This window comes from Colius striatus, chromosome 2 (assembly GCF_028858725.1).
Source record: "Colius striatus isolate bColStr4 chromosome 2, bColStr4.1.hap1, whole genome shotgun sequence".
Lineage (NCBI taxonomy): Eukaryota > Metazoa > Chordata > Aves > Coliiformes > Coliidae > Colius > Colius striatus.
The window spans coordinates 110,368,507-110,386,124 of NC_084760.1; the positions used below are offsets into that span (position 1 = coordinate 110,368,507).

Consider the following 17,618-nt stretch of genomic DNA (forward strand, 5'->3'; position numbering starts at 1 on the left):
GCAGGGACATCTTCAACTAGATGAGGTTGTTTAGAGTCCCATCCAACCTGACCATGAATATTTCCAGGGATGGGGCATCTACCAGGCTTCTGGCCAACCTGTGCTGGTGTTTCACTGTCCTCACCATCAAAAAAAAATCTTCCTTATATCTAGTCTAATTCTATCTTCTTTTAGTTTAAAATCATTACCTCTTGTCCTATCACTACAGTGTCTACTAAAAAGTCTGTCCCCATCTTTCATGGCAAAGGCAGGAGATGAGAAGGGAGATAAATCAGTATTTTACCACCACCATCACCTTGTATTATGCAATCTTAACTTTTCTTCATGGACTTTCCTACAACTGTTGATACAAACCCGAGGAAAAGTAGAGAGTAAACCACATCTTCATTCCAGGTAATGGTGATTTATTCTACACAAGGATTGACAGAGTATGAAGTTTGACATTACCACTGTCCAGCTAAAACACTCTGGGACTAAGATTTCATACAGCATGCTGAAGAAGCAAAGTAATGCATGAAGAAGGATGATGCAATGCATCAGATCAGAAAGGTTTTAGTTAACATCTTTTAATGCTTTGTAACTAGTTGCAATCAGTTATTGTCGGTCTATTTAGCAGTTATTGAAAGTTAAAGAGTCTAAAAAAAAGGTGATACTTACTTGTGTGGTTCTGATATCGCTCTATGAACTGTAAGCAGTGTATTGCTTTATTCTTTGCCTAGGGAACAAAAGTAGAAAACATTTTTTTCTTGACTTTTTCTGCTAAGTAGTTGCAATTTACCACTGTTCAGTTTACTAGAGAGAAAACAAGAAAGCAAGAAAACTTAGGAACAGAGGTTTGCCACATCTAAACCATTTACTTTATGGAAATTAAAAAGTCATCTTTAAAGAACTCCTTTGTCCTAAGAGATTTAGCATTTGAAAATATTTCTCAATAGGGCAACAACTTTCTCAAACTTGGTGTATTTTAGCATTGCTCCTCTGACAGCTTAGCTGTGCACTACAACACAAACTAAATGAATGTAGACAACAAAAGGGAACAGAAAGAAACTAAAGAGCACGTGAACACAGGGCAAAGTCCTTGCAATCTCATTGCAGGGCAAAGTCGTTATGCATGTCCAAAGAAGGGTTAAAAAAGCCAAGGAAGAGTCTGGAGCACAAATCTGATGAGGAGCAGCTGAGGGAGCTGCAGGTGTTCAGCCTGGAGAAGAGGAGGCTGAGGGGAGACATGATCACTCTTTACAACTACCTGACAGGAGGCTGTAGTGAGGTGGGGGTTCTCCTAAGTAATAAGTGATAGGACAAGAGGAAATGGCCTCAAGTTGCACCAGGGGAGGTTTAGAGTGGAAATTAGGAAAAATTTCTTAATCAAAAGTGTTATCAAGCACTGTCCCAGGCGAGGTGGTGAAGTCACCAGCTGTGGACATACTTAAAAGCCATTTAGATGAGGTGCTGAGGGACATGGTTTAGGGATGATCTAAGTGTGAGGTTAGTGGTTGGACTTGATCTTAAAAGTCTTTTCCAACCAAAATGATTCAATAGTTATTTGTATCAGATGGACAAATCATGTACATGGGCCTATGTCTCTGTATAGAATACAAAAGATACTGAATATAAAGTGTGGGTATGAATTATTTGTGCTTATCAAGCAATAAATATTTCAGCCAACATACTTTCCGTAAAGCATTCATCCTGTCACTTGCTTTGCCCATGGCAAAACCTGCCAGACAGAAAAGAGACATTTTATTAATCAGAAACAGTTGAGGTAGGACTTTCAGAAGCCAAAAGGCAAAAACCAGAGAACGTTATAACCACATTTAGTATGTTATTTCCACTCCATTGCACAGGTTGTACCCAGAAAACTGTACAGAGAAAAATACAGAAACCACAGAAAGTAACAGTTTAGGAGTTACGGATACCTAACAATCAAGCTTATTTCTTTTGTTTATTTGTCAAAATTTGTTCCAAACAACAGAAAAGTAGTGACTGCTTCAATAAAACCAAAAGTATAAATCGTCTGCTTAAAATTAAAGAAGGGAATCAAGAAAAAAACAAAGAAGCTGATGCAGATCTATCAACTATGTCTGTACAGAGGAGCTCCAAGAGCACGAAGCAAAGGAGAAGACTGGGTCTCTGTTAGCAAAACAGACAATATGAAAACCAGGTTTAACAGAACAGTGCATTGGCAAAAGATTCATGACTGTAAAATGTAGGAAGGAGACTGCAAGATTACAAGCTGCTACCTAATTCTTAATGAACCCTCAGGCCTACTCCTATTTAGAGTTCAACTAAATGGTAGTGGTAGTGAAGAAGAAGGTATGTCACAGCAGCCTCATATTCACAGAATCATAGAATGGTAGGGTTTGGAAGGGACCTTTAGAGATTATCTAGTCCAACCCCCCACTGCTCCGTCACTCTCACAGTGAAATAGTTTTTCTTATATTTAAGTGGAACGCTTTGTGTTCCAGCTTCATCCCATTACCCCTTGTCCTGTTGCTAGCTACTATAGAAAAAAGGGATGTCCCAACCTCCTGACACCCACCCTTTAGATATCTGTAAATGTTAATAAGATCTCCCCTCAGTCTCGTCCAGACTAAACAGCCCCAGTTCCCGCAGCCTTTCCTCATATGAAAGATGCTCCAGTCCCCTGATCATCTTGGTGGCCCTGCACTGGACTCTCTCCAGCAGTTCCCTGTCCCTCTTGAGCTGAGGAGCCCAGAACTGGACACAGGACTCCAGATGAGGCCTCACCAGGGCAGAGTAGAGGAAAAGAACCTCCCTTGACCTGCTGGCTACACTCTTCTTGATGCATCCCAGGATGCCATTGGCCTTCTTGGCCACAAGAGCACATTCAGCTCAGAGCAGGGCATTAACTAACTGTATAGAATGAGTAAGAGCATGTGAGAACCATTTCTACAAATTCTATTCCAACAATGTTGAGGTGGACTAAATTAAAATCATTTAACTTCAAATCAGCAGGTGTAACTTTTTTGGTCCTGTGACGATTCCACTGTGGCAGCCTGGGCTGTGGGTTACCTCTATCCAAAACCAAATCCAAAACTCAGTGAGATGGGACGCATTGGCCAACACTGACTCACTAATTTCGTGCAGACATTACAGGAGAAATGGGCTGGAAGAGTATTAAGAGAGAAATACCATCCTGACTGTGGTGGTGCTACAAGCAAAGAGGATATGACCACAAGCTTTGGAGGCTGTGGAAGAAGCAGTCAAGGGTAGTATCTGCTATCAGCTGCCTCCTGAGATTGCTTTCCCTGCACACCCACCATGCACCCAGAGGTCTCTCTCACTTTCTAACTCCTCTACAAGAAAATACAAGGAATCTGTGCTATTCTTTTAAACATACACACACAGAGCACAGCAGCAGTGTATTTATGCTGTGAAGTCTCACAATGGATTACAAAATGCAAAAAAATGAGGTCACTTCAAGTCAATTATTTGGCACATGCTGAGTGATCTTGAAGAGCTTTTCCAACCATAATGATTTGATGATTCTATAAAGTGCTATGTTTCATGAAAAAGCTTTTCAAGGTACAAGGAAGTTTTCCAGATTAACATTTTCCTGAGGGAGAACCACACCTTCCTCTCTATATAAATTCTCCTCCCCTCCAAATGGCAAATAAAATTCAGCTTGAGGAAGAGACCTGGACTTGAATCTTTCACGTAAATGAAGTTCTGCAAGACTGCAGTTGACTGGAACTACAGTTGTCTTATTAAAGCTCCCATTTACATCCCATCATCAGAGACACCTATCCAGCTTACAATAAAGAGACTATTTACATCTAAAAAGTGGATGCATATATACTGAAAGCAGAATTTTCATTACTAGAGTCATAGAGCAGTACAAATGGAATTTCCTGTACTCTGTCACCAATGCATGCCACTTTTCTGCCTCCTGATAGAGGCAGGAATTCTCTGTCATTTGGCTTATATTATTTGGATTATTTACCCAGCTATTAATTTTCCTTTTCTCCAGTTGATTTTTCTTTTAATTGCACATAGCTGTCTTATCTCCATGTCCATTTGAGGTCTAACAAGAATTTTAATGTACATCAGTTTGTATCCATATAAGAATACATTAAAAGTCTCTCTTTATGGAGAAAAACTGAGCACACTCAAGCTTCTTCTTAAATTAAACTTATCCTGGAGAGAAAAAAAAAAGTCTTTACCTCCTGGTATTTGAAAACTGAGTGAAAGATAAACATTTATTTCCATAATAAACATAAAAGGGACACGTGTAAAGGTAGCTCAGTCATCACTACCCTGTATATGCAACTGTGCTTAAGAGATCCATTACTAAGAAGTCACAACTAAACTGGATGCCTCTGATGAGTACTTCTGCAGGTCTTCCTGAGAAAGAAAAGCAAAAAGGTCTCTTTTCACAGCTTGTATTATAAAAGTCCTCCTAATCTTAGGTTTCTTCTGATTTGTCCCTTTTACTTTATGCCATAGACAGCATTTCTATGGTTAGACTTCTAATTGCTTGCTGAGGAGACCATTATAAAGAGTTGGAGAAAGCCTACAAATGGGTCACACCACACATCACTGAAGTTACTATGAGACTGGAGTCAAAGCACCCCAAGTACTTTATTTTTCCTGGAAAGTGTAGATACAGTATGTAAAGGATGTCTATGCAGTGGATTTATTGTTATAATTATTGTAAATAAAAAAAGAAGGCTGAACCAGATGGAAATTTAAGGTCCTCTGATTTGACAGATTCATTAAGAATTTCTGAACCAAGATGCTGGCTGAGACTACCAGTAAACAAGCCCTTTTTAACCAAAAGTAGTAATACTTCCAAGGAACTATCCTGATAGTGGGGGAGAAAAGAACTAATCAGTCAGATTTATACTAAATGTACCTAGAAATACTAACACTAGCTATAAGAAAATGTCCAACCTTTGCTGCAGCAAAACTCTGCCCTTTGCTGCAAAGTGGTCACTGCCATTAGTGCAAATGAATATGAAACCTTAGGAACCCCAACAACATGAAAGTGATTTTCAACAGCAGAAAGACAAATCCACATCCACCGACTCCTACTCCCTTATGACTCTGCTCAAGTAACCACAGAGACTCAGATTAATTTCAGTCAGCCTCTGTGAACAACACAACTCAGTTGAGTTTTCTCACTTGCAATTCCAGGCACCTTTTGCAGGTGCCTCATTCTTTTCCTTGACCTAAGAATAAACTACTCTCTGCAGCTGGGTACTAAAGGCAGATATGCAGGGGTGAATACTTTCAGGCTTTAATTTCTTTAAAAACACAAACAGTGAAAAGAAACAGTGTGTACAGGAAAGCATAGATGATCTCTTCTGGTAGGATCTACCTGTGGTTAGTTCTATCATTCTAGAGTTATATAAAAAATGTTTTTAACACTAGATAATACATGCTCCAAACCATATCACATATTGGCTGCTTTTCTTAACTTTAATAGACAACAAAGTGTCTTAAATAAATCCATACACAATTTCATTACAAAGCTTACTTTTATAGATGAAACTCAAAATTTGTACAGGCATTTCAATATTGCCCAATGGAAAACAGGGTGAATTCTCTCTAAGTATAAAAAGTCCCTTTAAGATCACCATACCTTCCAAAGTACAACTACAAGCAGTGATTAATTTGGCTTTCACATGCAGGAAAAACACATACCTGCAGCTCCTTTACCATTTCCAACAGCCACTAAGGCACGTATTGATTTTTTTCTGCCTTCCTTTGCCTTCATACAAAATACATTTTTCACCTGAAGAAAAAAACAAAACACAAAGAATCTTGTTAGGGCATAATCCAATAGGTTTTAAGTTTGAATTATTTAAAAAGAGTCATAGAATCACAGGATCTTAAGGGTTGGAAGGGACCTTGAAAAATCATCCAAGTCCAAACCCCCTGCCAGAGCAGGAACACCTAGAGTAGGTCACACAGTAGCTTATCCAGGTGGGTTGGAATGTCCCCAGAGAAGGAGACTCCATAACCCATCTGGGCAGCCTGTGCCAGTGCTCCCTCACTTGAACAAGGAAGATTTTTCCTTGTGTTTCTTTGGAACCTCTTGTGTTCCAGCTGGTACCCATTGCACCTTGTCCTGTCATTGGCCATCACTGAGAACAGTCTGGCTCCATCCTCCTGACACCTGCCCTTTATGTATTTGTAAACATTAACGAGGTCACCCCTCAGTCTCCTCCAAGCTGAAGAGCCCCAGCTCCCTCAGCCTTTCAGTTTAGCAGTTTACTTCACAATATATACTGTCCTTGTCAATGGGTATCACAAGCATTGGGACATTGGCTTCAAGGTGTTCAATACATAAAGCCTGATAAAAATCTATACTTGGACACAGAAAAAGTTACCTGAAGACAACTTCATTACAATATCCCCTCCGTTGTGTTTAGCTGCACAGGAGATGGCGCTCTCCTGTCACTACCTTCATGTGTGATTTCATTCATCATGAAAAAACACGGCAAAAACCTGGAAGTGACATAAATATCTCACTGCCCTCCTCACATTTTAACATAAATTAGAAGCATTCTCAGGAATTCTTCAAGGCACGTGGTTGCTCTACATGGGTTAAAACTTAGGATTGAAATCAACCTGTGGACTGTAGAAGGCAGTCTCTTTACTGAGATAACAGCTGCTAAAAAGACTTCATTTAGGAAAGGAGAAGAAGAAAATGGTATTTAATTCCTGGAACTAGAAGTGTTTAGAGAAACTCTGCAAGAAATTCAAGCAGAGATGAGAGAAAGCTATTTAGTCTGGAGTGAGGAGACTGAATAACAACTGGGGAGACAGGTGGCCTTATGGTTAACATTCTGGAAATCTGCCTGTGCTACAGACTCCCCTGTGTCACTGTAAGCAAGTCACTGCTTGATAGTCTCCCACATTAAATGGTCTAATTTATCATCTGAGATCCTTTGTCCATCTAGCTTCTGTTCTAGGTCCCTTGGGTTTGTTTATATACTAAAATATATGTTTATTTAAACATAAACATTAATGTTATATATAGTTTATACAAATTATATAGAAAATAGAAAATTACACTGTAATACATAGTATATTAAAATATATACATATAAAATAACTTACTAGATATTGCTTGACTGTGTTAATATCAGTGTCTCATAGTTATCAGTCAAAAGACACAATTTACTTCATGGCTAACTTCTCCCCTTCCTCTCAAATGCATCAGACTCTACTTCCTGAAGCCTCAATGATTCCCATAAATTACAGTACCAGTTAAATTGAACATGCATTGTTAATACATGAATTACACAGTACTCCTCCCTTCTCCCTAGATGGAATTCTACAGTAAGGTAGTCTAGTTGTAGCACTATATACCTAAAAGTGGATCATTATAAAATACTTGGTCATGGCTTAAACATTCTTACTGAAATTCAGCAAAAGACAACTCCATAACCAATAAAAAACAATCAATAAAAACAGCTCCCCTGACATCACTAGGTAGATTAGAAATCAGTGCTTCTGAAAAACTCCACTTCACTGAAACTAAGGTGGACATACATCCTCGAGAGTTTTTCACAGAAATATCAGTTGTGCTAATTGCTTGAACCAAGCTACTTTTTTTTTTGCAATCTTATTGCTTACAAGCTAAAAAAGCCAAGCCCTCTACGATGAAAGTGCCTGTGGAAATAGGCTATTTAAAGCAAATGCAAATAATGATGACAGAAAAGAGAGGGAAGTAGTATGATCTCCCCAAGAGTATCAAAAGAACACTTTTTTTTTTCTCTGCAAATATTCTTGGTCTTTCTTTGCCAATCTGAATATATATCCACACCAGAAAAAAAGTTGGCATGCATATTGTCAAGAATAAAGGATGTGCTATTTGCAGAAATCTACTCAAGAATTTTTCTTCTCCCTTTCCAGAAGGTGGCAATAAAGAAACATGCAATGAGCTGCTTCCAGAAGCCTTCCTGAAACTGCACTTGTCAGCTGTTTCTGAGCAGCACTAAAGGAAAATGTGTTCAGTCACCCATCACAATCGCTGCTATCCCATCTCTCCTGAAACGCTGTGAAGGCCTTTCAAGCTTGGTAACATACACAGAGGTGGCCACGACTGCTGGAACAACGTTGTCCTTAGATTCTCCCTACTACAGCCCTGTGCCTCCTTACATCAAAGCAAGCAGTGTTCTGGAGAAGGCTCTGCATGCAGCTGAAAGCTTATGATTACAGTGCTCTGGAATTAATTAACACACAATGAACAATCACTTTTAAAACAGCGTGACCTCAGAGAAGTGACTGAAACTGAGACACAATCACCCCTGTTTACCAGATTGCCACTCAAGCCAGGTTTAAAGCCAATTTCTAAAATCACAGGGTATCTCAAATTGACTGTCTCCCCGTGTCCATTGCCCAGGGGTCATAATGCCAATTCAGCTTGCTTTCGAGAGCTGAGGGAAGAACTGCATCCCTCAAATGAAACTGCCTCAAACACGTATTAAGAGAAGAAACATCAAATAACAGCTTCAAGGGCAGAACTGAAAGTGTGGAAATAGGCTACAGTCAGAGACAGGCTGCTAAAGGTTATTTATGATGATTTCAAGTGCTTATCAACTGTTGCACTCTACTAGAAAAAGGTAAAAACCCAATACTTCCTGAGAGGTTTTGTTCTTGCTAAAGCAGAATGAACAACATGCCCAGTTGACTGCTCTTGGAAATCCTCCTTTCTAGAAATCATATTCTAGTTGTGATTTTTTTGAACCTGCCATCTCTAGGCCACTCTCTTGGCACTGCTGTTCTTCTGCTGTTCTTCTTCACAGAGCAGAGTGTCTGCAAAAGCTCATTCCCTCATAGTGTAAGGACTTCTGGTCCCAATACTTCTCTCAGGTACAAGGTAAGGAAAGATAAAATGAGAGCAAGATGCAATAGTGAAAGAAAAGCACTTCCATGGAAGTGAGCCTAGCGAGGCTCAGAGACATAGTTAAAAGCCTTGGGAAGCCAGTCACCTGAAAGAATTCAGTACTAAAGTTGTAAACAAAAATCAAGTCCACGTCAGCTAGATCACTGCCATATCAGTTTTCTCTTCTCTGTGAAGGGCAGCAAGGGCAGAGTAGATTTGTAGCAGAGTGACAGAATGTCTCCTATTTGTAACTTAAGCCTACTGTACCTAAGAATCCAAAATTGCACAAGCTAACTGGAGGGCAGAACTAGTATCGCTGACAAGTGACAAGGCTGTCATGTGGCCTCCCTAAAAGTCTGCAAATGGTAGGCAGTGACAAGGGCAGTGTTTCAAAAGAAGGAAAATTAGTCTGTCTTCTGCTATGATTACCAAGATGTGACCTTCTCAAAGAAGATCTAGCTAGTGAATTCATCAGTCCATTCTGATGTTTAACGTGTCAGGGAAGGTTCAATTCGGTAGCCCAACAGAGGTGAGGCTGCTATAGCTCCATGCTCTCAGGTACAACAAGCAGCAAGCTGTTACACCATAGAATGGTAGGGGTTGGAAGGGACCTTTAGAGATCACCTAGTCCAATCCCCTTGCCAAAGCAGGTCCCACCGAGATCAGGTCGCATAGGAACATGTCCAGGCGGGTCTTGAAGACCTCCAAAGAAGGAGACTCCATAACCCCTCTGGGCAGCCTGTGCCAGGGCTCCCTCACCTCAACAGTAAAATAGTTTCTTCTTATGTTTAAATGGAACTTTTTGTGTTCCAGCTTCATCCCATTACCCCTTGTCCTGTTGCTTGCTACTATAGAAAAAAGGGATGTCCCAACCTCCTGACACCCACCCTTTAGATATTTGTAAATGTTAATAAGATCTCCCCTCAGTCTCCTCTTCTCCAAACTAAACAGCCCCAGGTCCCGCAGCCTTTCCTTGTATGAAAGATGTTCCAGTCCCCTGATCATCTTGGTGGCTGTTAAGGGATGCCAGGACTGAGCATCACCTATTGCAGCTCCCAATCTGGGACTTCATCCTTCCTAACCACTGCAGCCCAGGCCAGCCAGGCTGAGGGACGTGGCTGCAGGTTTGGCAAAGCTGACTACATATCCCAGAGACAAACATGCAGAACACTGAGATGTCCACCAGATGTCTGACACAGTCAAGGCACTGCCTTGAACACCACCTACATGTAAGACTTGCAAAAAACATGTCCCTTTCTTCCTCTTCAGTTCACTGGTGCAGGCACCTCCCTCGTTCCCCATTCTCTAGGTCATGAGTGTATGCACATTTGCAGACCCCCTGAGTACCATCATGGCACCTCTGTCCATCTGATACCACTGCCCAGGCCTCTTATCTGCTTCATGGATCTTCTACTTACCAGATGGTCCAGCTTGGTCCTCCCTAGCAAACCTGCAGCACTCCCACTCCCACATTTGCAGGTCCCCATATGCAAACCTCTTGGTTGCATGACCTCATGTCCAGACCTCAGGTTCCCTACTTGCTGGCTAGTCCAGCTTGAAGTTTGTTAGTAAATTAGATCCTCCTCAAAAAAATCCAATCCAAACCAAACCAAACAAACCATCAGGTTTGGAGAAGATACAGACTCTCCCCTCCCTGCAGCCTCCATACCGTGGATACTGCAGGCCTGCTCCAGACACCAGCATCTGGTTTCTCCCAGATGATTTTCAAGACACACACCATTCCTGTACCAGTGGCCAATGGCAAAGACCCTCACCTGCTCCAGTAGCTTGCACTGAGACTCCACTCTGTCTGCTGACACAAGTCAAGGATGCCCACACTCACACTCTGATTGCAGTTGCTGGCACCAATTTCACTCCCACTGGTCCCCTCATGTGGCTGGTATTCCATCCTCAAATTCTGTAGGACTCTCTAGATCCAGAGAGCTACAGCTCCTCACTGACACAAGGACCTTCACTTGTTCCAGTAGCTGACACGAGGCAAATTTGTGTTCCCTATTTCCATAAATAGAGTTTAGACCCAAGAAAAGGTGTTTTTACATATCAGAGATGCCTAACAGTGTACCAAAGTAGCCCTGCCAGCATGTGGGGTAATAAATGCTTCCATTTTGAGTCTGAAGTTCTTGGACAATAACAAGAACTAGGGTTAAACCATGACACTATGAGGGTGACAGCACTGGCACAGACTGCCCAGATGGGTTGTGGAGTCTCCTTCTCTGTGGACATTCCAAACCCACCTGGACGAGTTCCTGTGTGACCTATTCTATGTGTTCCTGCTCTGGTAGGGAGTTGGACTGGATGATCTTTTAAGGTCCCTTCCACCCCTTTAGATTCTGTGACTGCCCATCAGTGAGTGTGACCGATAGGTTTATTTCTTCCCTTTGCTCCTTTATGTCTGTCTGTCAGGTTTGTGACTCTGTATGTTTTTGCCTACAGTTTTTCCCTTTTCCCCATTAACAATTGGTGTTGCTGGCTAGGTTTGGTTCTCATTACTGCCTGTCTTACAGTTTTCCTGTCAGGTTTACATCTCTTATATGTTCTCTTTTATGGTTTCTCCCTTATTATCCCATTTTGACACTGAAGAAGTTCTTAACCATGCGTCCTTACAGGAGGACATGCTCTCTCCATCCAAGTACCCTTATAGAAAGATGGGAATGCAATCCCAGTGGGAACAGACGTAAACACACCTATATAGCACACACATGCATATTCCACAGCCCCTGTAGATCAATGCAAACAGAAATGAATAACACTCGGACAATCACAAACAGCCTCAATAAACTCATCCTGTCCCCCTATGGTTGACCAGGATGAAAGTCCATTAGTGGTCTTGAGCTAGGGACTCCTGTTTACTCTGTGCATGTGTGTGTGTGGAGAGTCTTAAGTGCCAGCAACTGGAGTATATTTTCATCACAGCTGTGAGATCAACCCCAAGTGCAGTTCTCATCCAAAGCAGTAATGAGCCCAATCTGCAGAGAAACTACTGACTAAACGATGTTTAGTGCTGATAGTTCTCCCCTGTCACGTATGAAACTCGCTCTTTTATAACTCACTAGGAAAGATATACAAAGCTCAAATGCCCTACTGACACAGTGTGTGTCTAAACATGGCTCACATCTGAGTGCAGATCCTTTGGATTAACCCCACAATGCGTGCTCAAAGCCTTGCTACAGCTGAAATGGCTTTGTTTCCTTTTCAAAGGATGATCCGTAATCACGCCTAATTATAAGTCACTTAAAAGCTTCTGAATGTTCCAAATGCCAATTACTTCATCCACACAGGCTGAGAGGTAAAAGAGATAAAAAGAATCAATTATTAAATCAACAGAACCAGCATCCCTAAAACTCTACTTTAAAGGCAGGCCAAAACTCTTGAGAACTCCAAGACGATCAGGAATCAATTCTAGCGCCCAGCTTTGACCTCTCCTTTCCTGTGACAGGTTGCTTCAGGTGCTACCTTTATTAAAAACTGTCCTGAAATCTTCATTGTCAGTCTAAAGACATTGTCAGTATCATCCAGGGAAAAGAAAACTTCCCTGTAATTCTAAAAGCACAATTTAGAGCTCCAACACCCCAAAAGTACTTTTGAGTCAACATCTCATTTGAAGGAAATTAATACTCAAGAGAGTATCCCGTATACCATATAATTTTTCAGTCAAGGATGTCAAACAATGGATCCCAGACACTGTAATTTCATGCAGCATTTCCTATTCACAAGTCTTTGTTATTGCACCCTCTGCAAAAACAATAGCTGGAAAACCATTTCCAATGACTTATAAAAAGCAATGAAGGTTTCAGACTGCACATGAAGGAATTTCCTTCTGTCACAAGTCGCAGATCTACCAAGATTAATCCCTGTGGTCTTACAACAAACACGTTCTCATGGGCTTTTTGCTGCTTTGTGGAAAGTTGAAACTATGGTTTTATATTGTATTAACACCTCCCCACTGCACCTAGACAATTTATTTCTGTGTAGCAGATGCAGAGCAAATGACTATGGAGTGATACAGTTATAACTGTCTGCTGTGTTCATATTCCCTACATTTGCATGCACTTTTGTGACAATACATTGGAAATATTAAGACAAGGTCCTTTGTATCATCATCATGCTTTCCACATGCCACCCATGCAACCAATCTTCTCTATAGCCCCACTGATATTTGCCAACTGTAAGAACATAAACGTTGAAACTTCTAACCTTTTCCAGCTAGGAACAGTGACTGTTCACTCTGTTCCTGCTCAGATTTTGGCTAATGTAAGAGCTCACATTGAGGCCTGAGTTGTGCTGGGAGCAGCTCTGTTAGGTCAAAGTGAGAGCAACACATAGGCAAGGAAGGGCTAAAGGTCTAAAGGACTAAATGCAGACATTAACCCCTGCAGCCATTGTCCTTGCACACTGATCAACTGGCAGTTTCTGCAGAACTTCTTAACTCATGGCAACAGTACAGATCAAATTGCCAAAGTGGATGGTATACATATGTCAGCTTATCCCAAAAGACTTTGAAGGGGGCTGCTTCCCAGTGCGACACGGGGGATACTCGCACCATGACAGAGGAAGGATGAGCAGCCTTACTGTTGGTTTGGCAACTATTCTGCTCATAGATGTGTGAGTTCCAAGTTCCAAGTTCTGAATGAGAGAACTTCTGAGCAAGAAACCTCAAGAATTAAGTGAATTAGTGAATTCATATGTTAGAACAGTCAGTACATAGGGGAAGATGATGAAGTAAAGTTTCATTTACAGAGTATGTTGTCCTGTAAATTTGAGTGATCCAAATGGACTGTGACAAGCACACCTAACGCTACTTTGCACATGGGTAGCAACCCACATCAGATGCAAGTTGTGTAGATCCTCATCAGAAAACTGCTTCATTCTGATTGCTCTCTTCAGTCTTGTTTCTCCAGAACACTACTGAAGGTAATATGGAAAATAAGACAGAACACTTAGGTGAGACCGTAGAATCTGGCTTCATTTACTGCACACTGTCTTGGTTAGATGACAGAAATATTTCTTCTCAAAGGCTTCCTGTAGAGTTCATCACTAAATCGATTCCTGGGAAAATACCATCTGTATGCTTTTCAGAATATCCACTGAATTATCCACTCAATGCAATTTACTTTGATTGATTCTATCTAAGGAGGAACCTGATAGCTATTTTTACTACACAAGTGATAAAAGGTCCCTTTTATCCTCTCCTCTCCCTTCCCACACTCTTAAAAAGTAAAAACAAACAAACCAACCCTGAACAAACACCCAAAAGAAAAGGGTCCACATACAGTTTTACCTGCAACATAAGGAAGGATGAGAGACAACCCTTAACTAAAGTAACATACAAAGATTCTGCATTTTAAGGACCAAAAAAGATAATAACAACATTCCAGTACCAAACTTATGACATATGAAGCTCTGTATGTAAGCCAAAGTACCAGAGTACTTATATCTGCAGAGAGCAGCTTTTGCTTTAAGAATAACATCAGTTTCTGTATGTTGCTGCCTTTTGCACCATTTCTTTGTACAAATGGAGTGCATTGTCTGACCTGAACTTCTTTAGCATGTCTGGACCTTTCTGTAATTTAATACTCAAAACACAAACAAATGTGGGTGGTTTTTTTTGTTGTTTAAAAATGACAGTACCATATCCTAACCATCTGGACGAAAACAGGAACTATTCCAGCACTGGAAAGGCTGTACTGACCCAGTTACAATGGGGCCATGCTTGCACAAAAGGGAATTTTACTTGCAAAGAATTTATTTGAAATCAGTAAGAAAACTAAAAGTGTGGAACAGTAACTGATCAAAAAGTAGAGTTTTCACAACTGGTAGCAAGAAACATCATTGTTGGACTAAAAGCCAAGATCTGCCTTTTGCAAAGGGCATTAATACTGATAATTTCATCTTCTCCCTTAGAAAGTTTCTCTTTGTGAAAGATTCCAAGGGTCACTAACTTCATGTCATGTGCTCTCAGGCCTCACTGATTACTAGGTCTCACTTCCTAAATGCCTTTGATGGCACAACAAGACAAATCATAGAATCAGAGAATGGTAGGGGTTGGAAGGGACCTTTAGAGATCATCCAGTCCAACCCCTAAATACTATCAACCCCTAAATACTATCATACCCCAGGATATTGTGTAGGTTACTTTTTCTACAATGTTACTACATTGATTTTTGAGAAAAACAAGGGGAAAAAAGTCATCTGAGGATGGATAGTACATGAAATATGAAGCTTTCCAGTTAAAATAAGAGTGGCATATGTAAACATCAGCTGTAGATTTTAATTACCACTATTATGATCATAAAGAACAGTAAATGTACCTGAAAGGAAGTTGTAGTGAGGTGGGAGTTGGTCTGTTCTCCTTAATAACAAGCAATAGAACAAGAAGAAATGGCCTCAAGTTGCACGGGGTGTGGGGGCCAGTTCAGGCTGGATATGAGGAGGAATTTCTTTACTGAAAGGGCTGTCAGGCTGTGGGGCTGCCCAGGGAAGTGCTGGAGTCACCATCCCTACAGGTGTTTAAGAGATGAGTGGACGTTGCACTTAGGGAAATGATCTAGTGGTTGACAGGGCTGGGACAAAGGCTGGGCTTGATCTTAAAGGTCTCTTCCAGCTGAAACACTTCTGTGTTTCTACAATATATGAAGAGAACAGAAAACATGCCTTTAGATTGGCAGGGAAAGAAAGACAAGTAGCCCAAGTCACCTTCTTCAACTAATGCAGTAGTCTACAGGAAAGCCAGAAACAAAACCCATATGCTGTCCCTGCTGCTGTCCCTTGAGACATTCACCCAAGGTAGCTCTTTCCTCTATGACAACTTAATCTCTAGTTTACATGAAAATCTGTCCTTATCTGTATTCTGTTCCACAACCAGGGAAAAATTAAGTTAGCTTTTCTGTTTCCACATTATAAGAAAACATTTTAATAAGCAACATCTCTCTTTTAGCAAGGGAGCATAGCCTTTTAAGCAGCATAAACACAACAGAAAGCGGCTTTTGTATCTTTGTTCATAAGACAGTCCCTTAAAAATGGCTTTGATTTTCTTGCTGCAAAGTAGAATTTCCCAGCAAGCATTATTTTAGTCTCCTGTACTGTTGTGAACATAAAGATAATGGAAAAGAGGTACAGAAATAGCAACATGTATGCCATCTATTTAAAATAAGAATGCTAATAATTATCCATTTATTTCAAAACTCGTTATCAGAAAATTAGAGGACTCAATTATGTTGGTCTCGCTGTTGGTTTGAATATACAAGTCTTTGCTGCTGCTGCTATTCTTCTGAAAAAAAAAGACAAAACCCACACAACAAAACCCACTCTTCTTTCTAAGTTCACATCTGTGGCAATCTCACATTGCCAGTAGAGCCCCAGCCTCCTTCTAAATGCTTTTTTATTATTTAGATATAATAAAGCACTGAAATGGGTTTCTACAGCACACAGAAACACTGCAGAGGGACTTATTTTGTTGCTTAATCTAATTAATTTGATTGTAAATAATTATGCCAGCACAGAAAGGCCAAATTTAGTAAATATCTACTGTGGTATCCAAACTGACAGTCAGTGACGACATGTCACAGTAATAGAACAATCACTTCACTGCAATGTGCCCTTTTCAGTTAGCTGAAAGCACTGCCAACTGCAGGGCTCATTAAGAAAAAACACTTTTTATGACCAGTGCCCATGCAACTCAGCTATTACAAGATGCCTTCCACCACAGACACAATTAAAGGCTGAGTCTTCCAAATGGTCTTTGCTTACATCTGAGTCAAAGCCCAGAGTGCCCAGTGCACTCCAACTCATTTACTTAAAGGAGCTTTAACAAATTGTGTGGGTTTTCCTCACACAATTAGGAACTTGAAAAAACAATAGGGAAGGCTTTTCTGATTCTTCAGCATCTCAAATGAAATTGCACACGTGTGGTTTGAAACCTGAGAATAATAGATTAACTTTGCATGTTAAAATAAGAATGCATAAAAAATGTATGGTGCAGTTCAGCACATCTTATTAATGCTCATGAAAATGTTTATATTTGTTGCATTTGCCACACTCAACATAATCCCTCAGCTACTTTTAAAGTGGGAATTGGTATGTAAATGGATCAGATGATCCATTGGGGGGAGAAAATGGTGATCATCAGATCATAGGTAAATGGATCAGATGATCCATTTACCTATGATCTGATGATCACCATTTTCTCCCCCCAATAATACCATCCTTTAAAGGCTGTTTTGTGGAGGTCCAGACATATGCATACCAGCATATGAAGGAAGGTATAGAAGAGTGCAACCCATTTCTTTTTTGCAACAAATTGCCTGTGACATTAAGTGCAAGTTTGCCACTGATTTTACTTTCTATCATCTTTTAGCACCACTGAAAAATCTAACAAGAATATATTAGAGATACCTGAGGAAACAGAAAAAATCTTGATACCAGACTCATTGGTATAGGCTTTAAATATGAACTGCCAGTGCAAATCAGATCCCCTGATCAATGCTATCTTAAGATGCAGACCGAATATGCTCATTAATGGAAAAGATATCGCTTATTAAACTAACTTTAATTTCATTTGCACTTACGCCTACCAGTACCACTTCACACGTTCCGTGAAGATTGAAAAATCAAAATTGGCCTTAAACAGCAATTTAGTTTTAAAATAAATAGTGATCATATCCAAAGAATAAAAGAGCTTGGTCAAGATATCAGAAGTGACTCTACAAATACTCATTTTACTCCCAGTGTTGGAATACTA

The 17,618-nt window shown here is 40.4% G+C and overlaps 1 protein-coding gene across 1 annotated transcript in view; it reads right to left on the reverse strand.

Moving 5' to 3' along the window:
• MRPS5 (mitochondrial ribosomal protein S5) overlaps window positions 1-17,618 on the reverse strand; it is a 59,656-nt gene that overhangs the window by 7,959 nt on the left and 34,079 nt on the right. The window contains exons 6-8 of the mRNA XM_061989096.1: window positions 5,668-5,758; window positions 1,671-1,717; window positions 658-715 (exon numbers count right to left, since the gene is read on the reverse strand). Coding sequence (XP_061845080.1) covers window positions 658-715; window positions 1,671-1,717; window positions 5,668-5,758 — 196 coding nt within the window. The remainder of the gene's footprint in view (window positions 1-657; window positions 716-1,670; window positions 1,718-5,667; window positions 5,759-17,618) is intronic.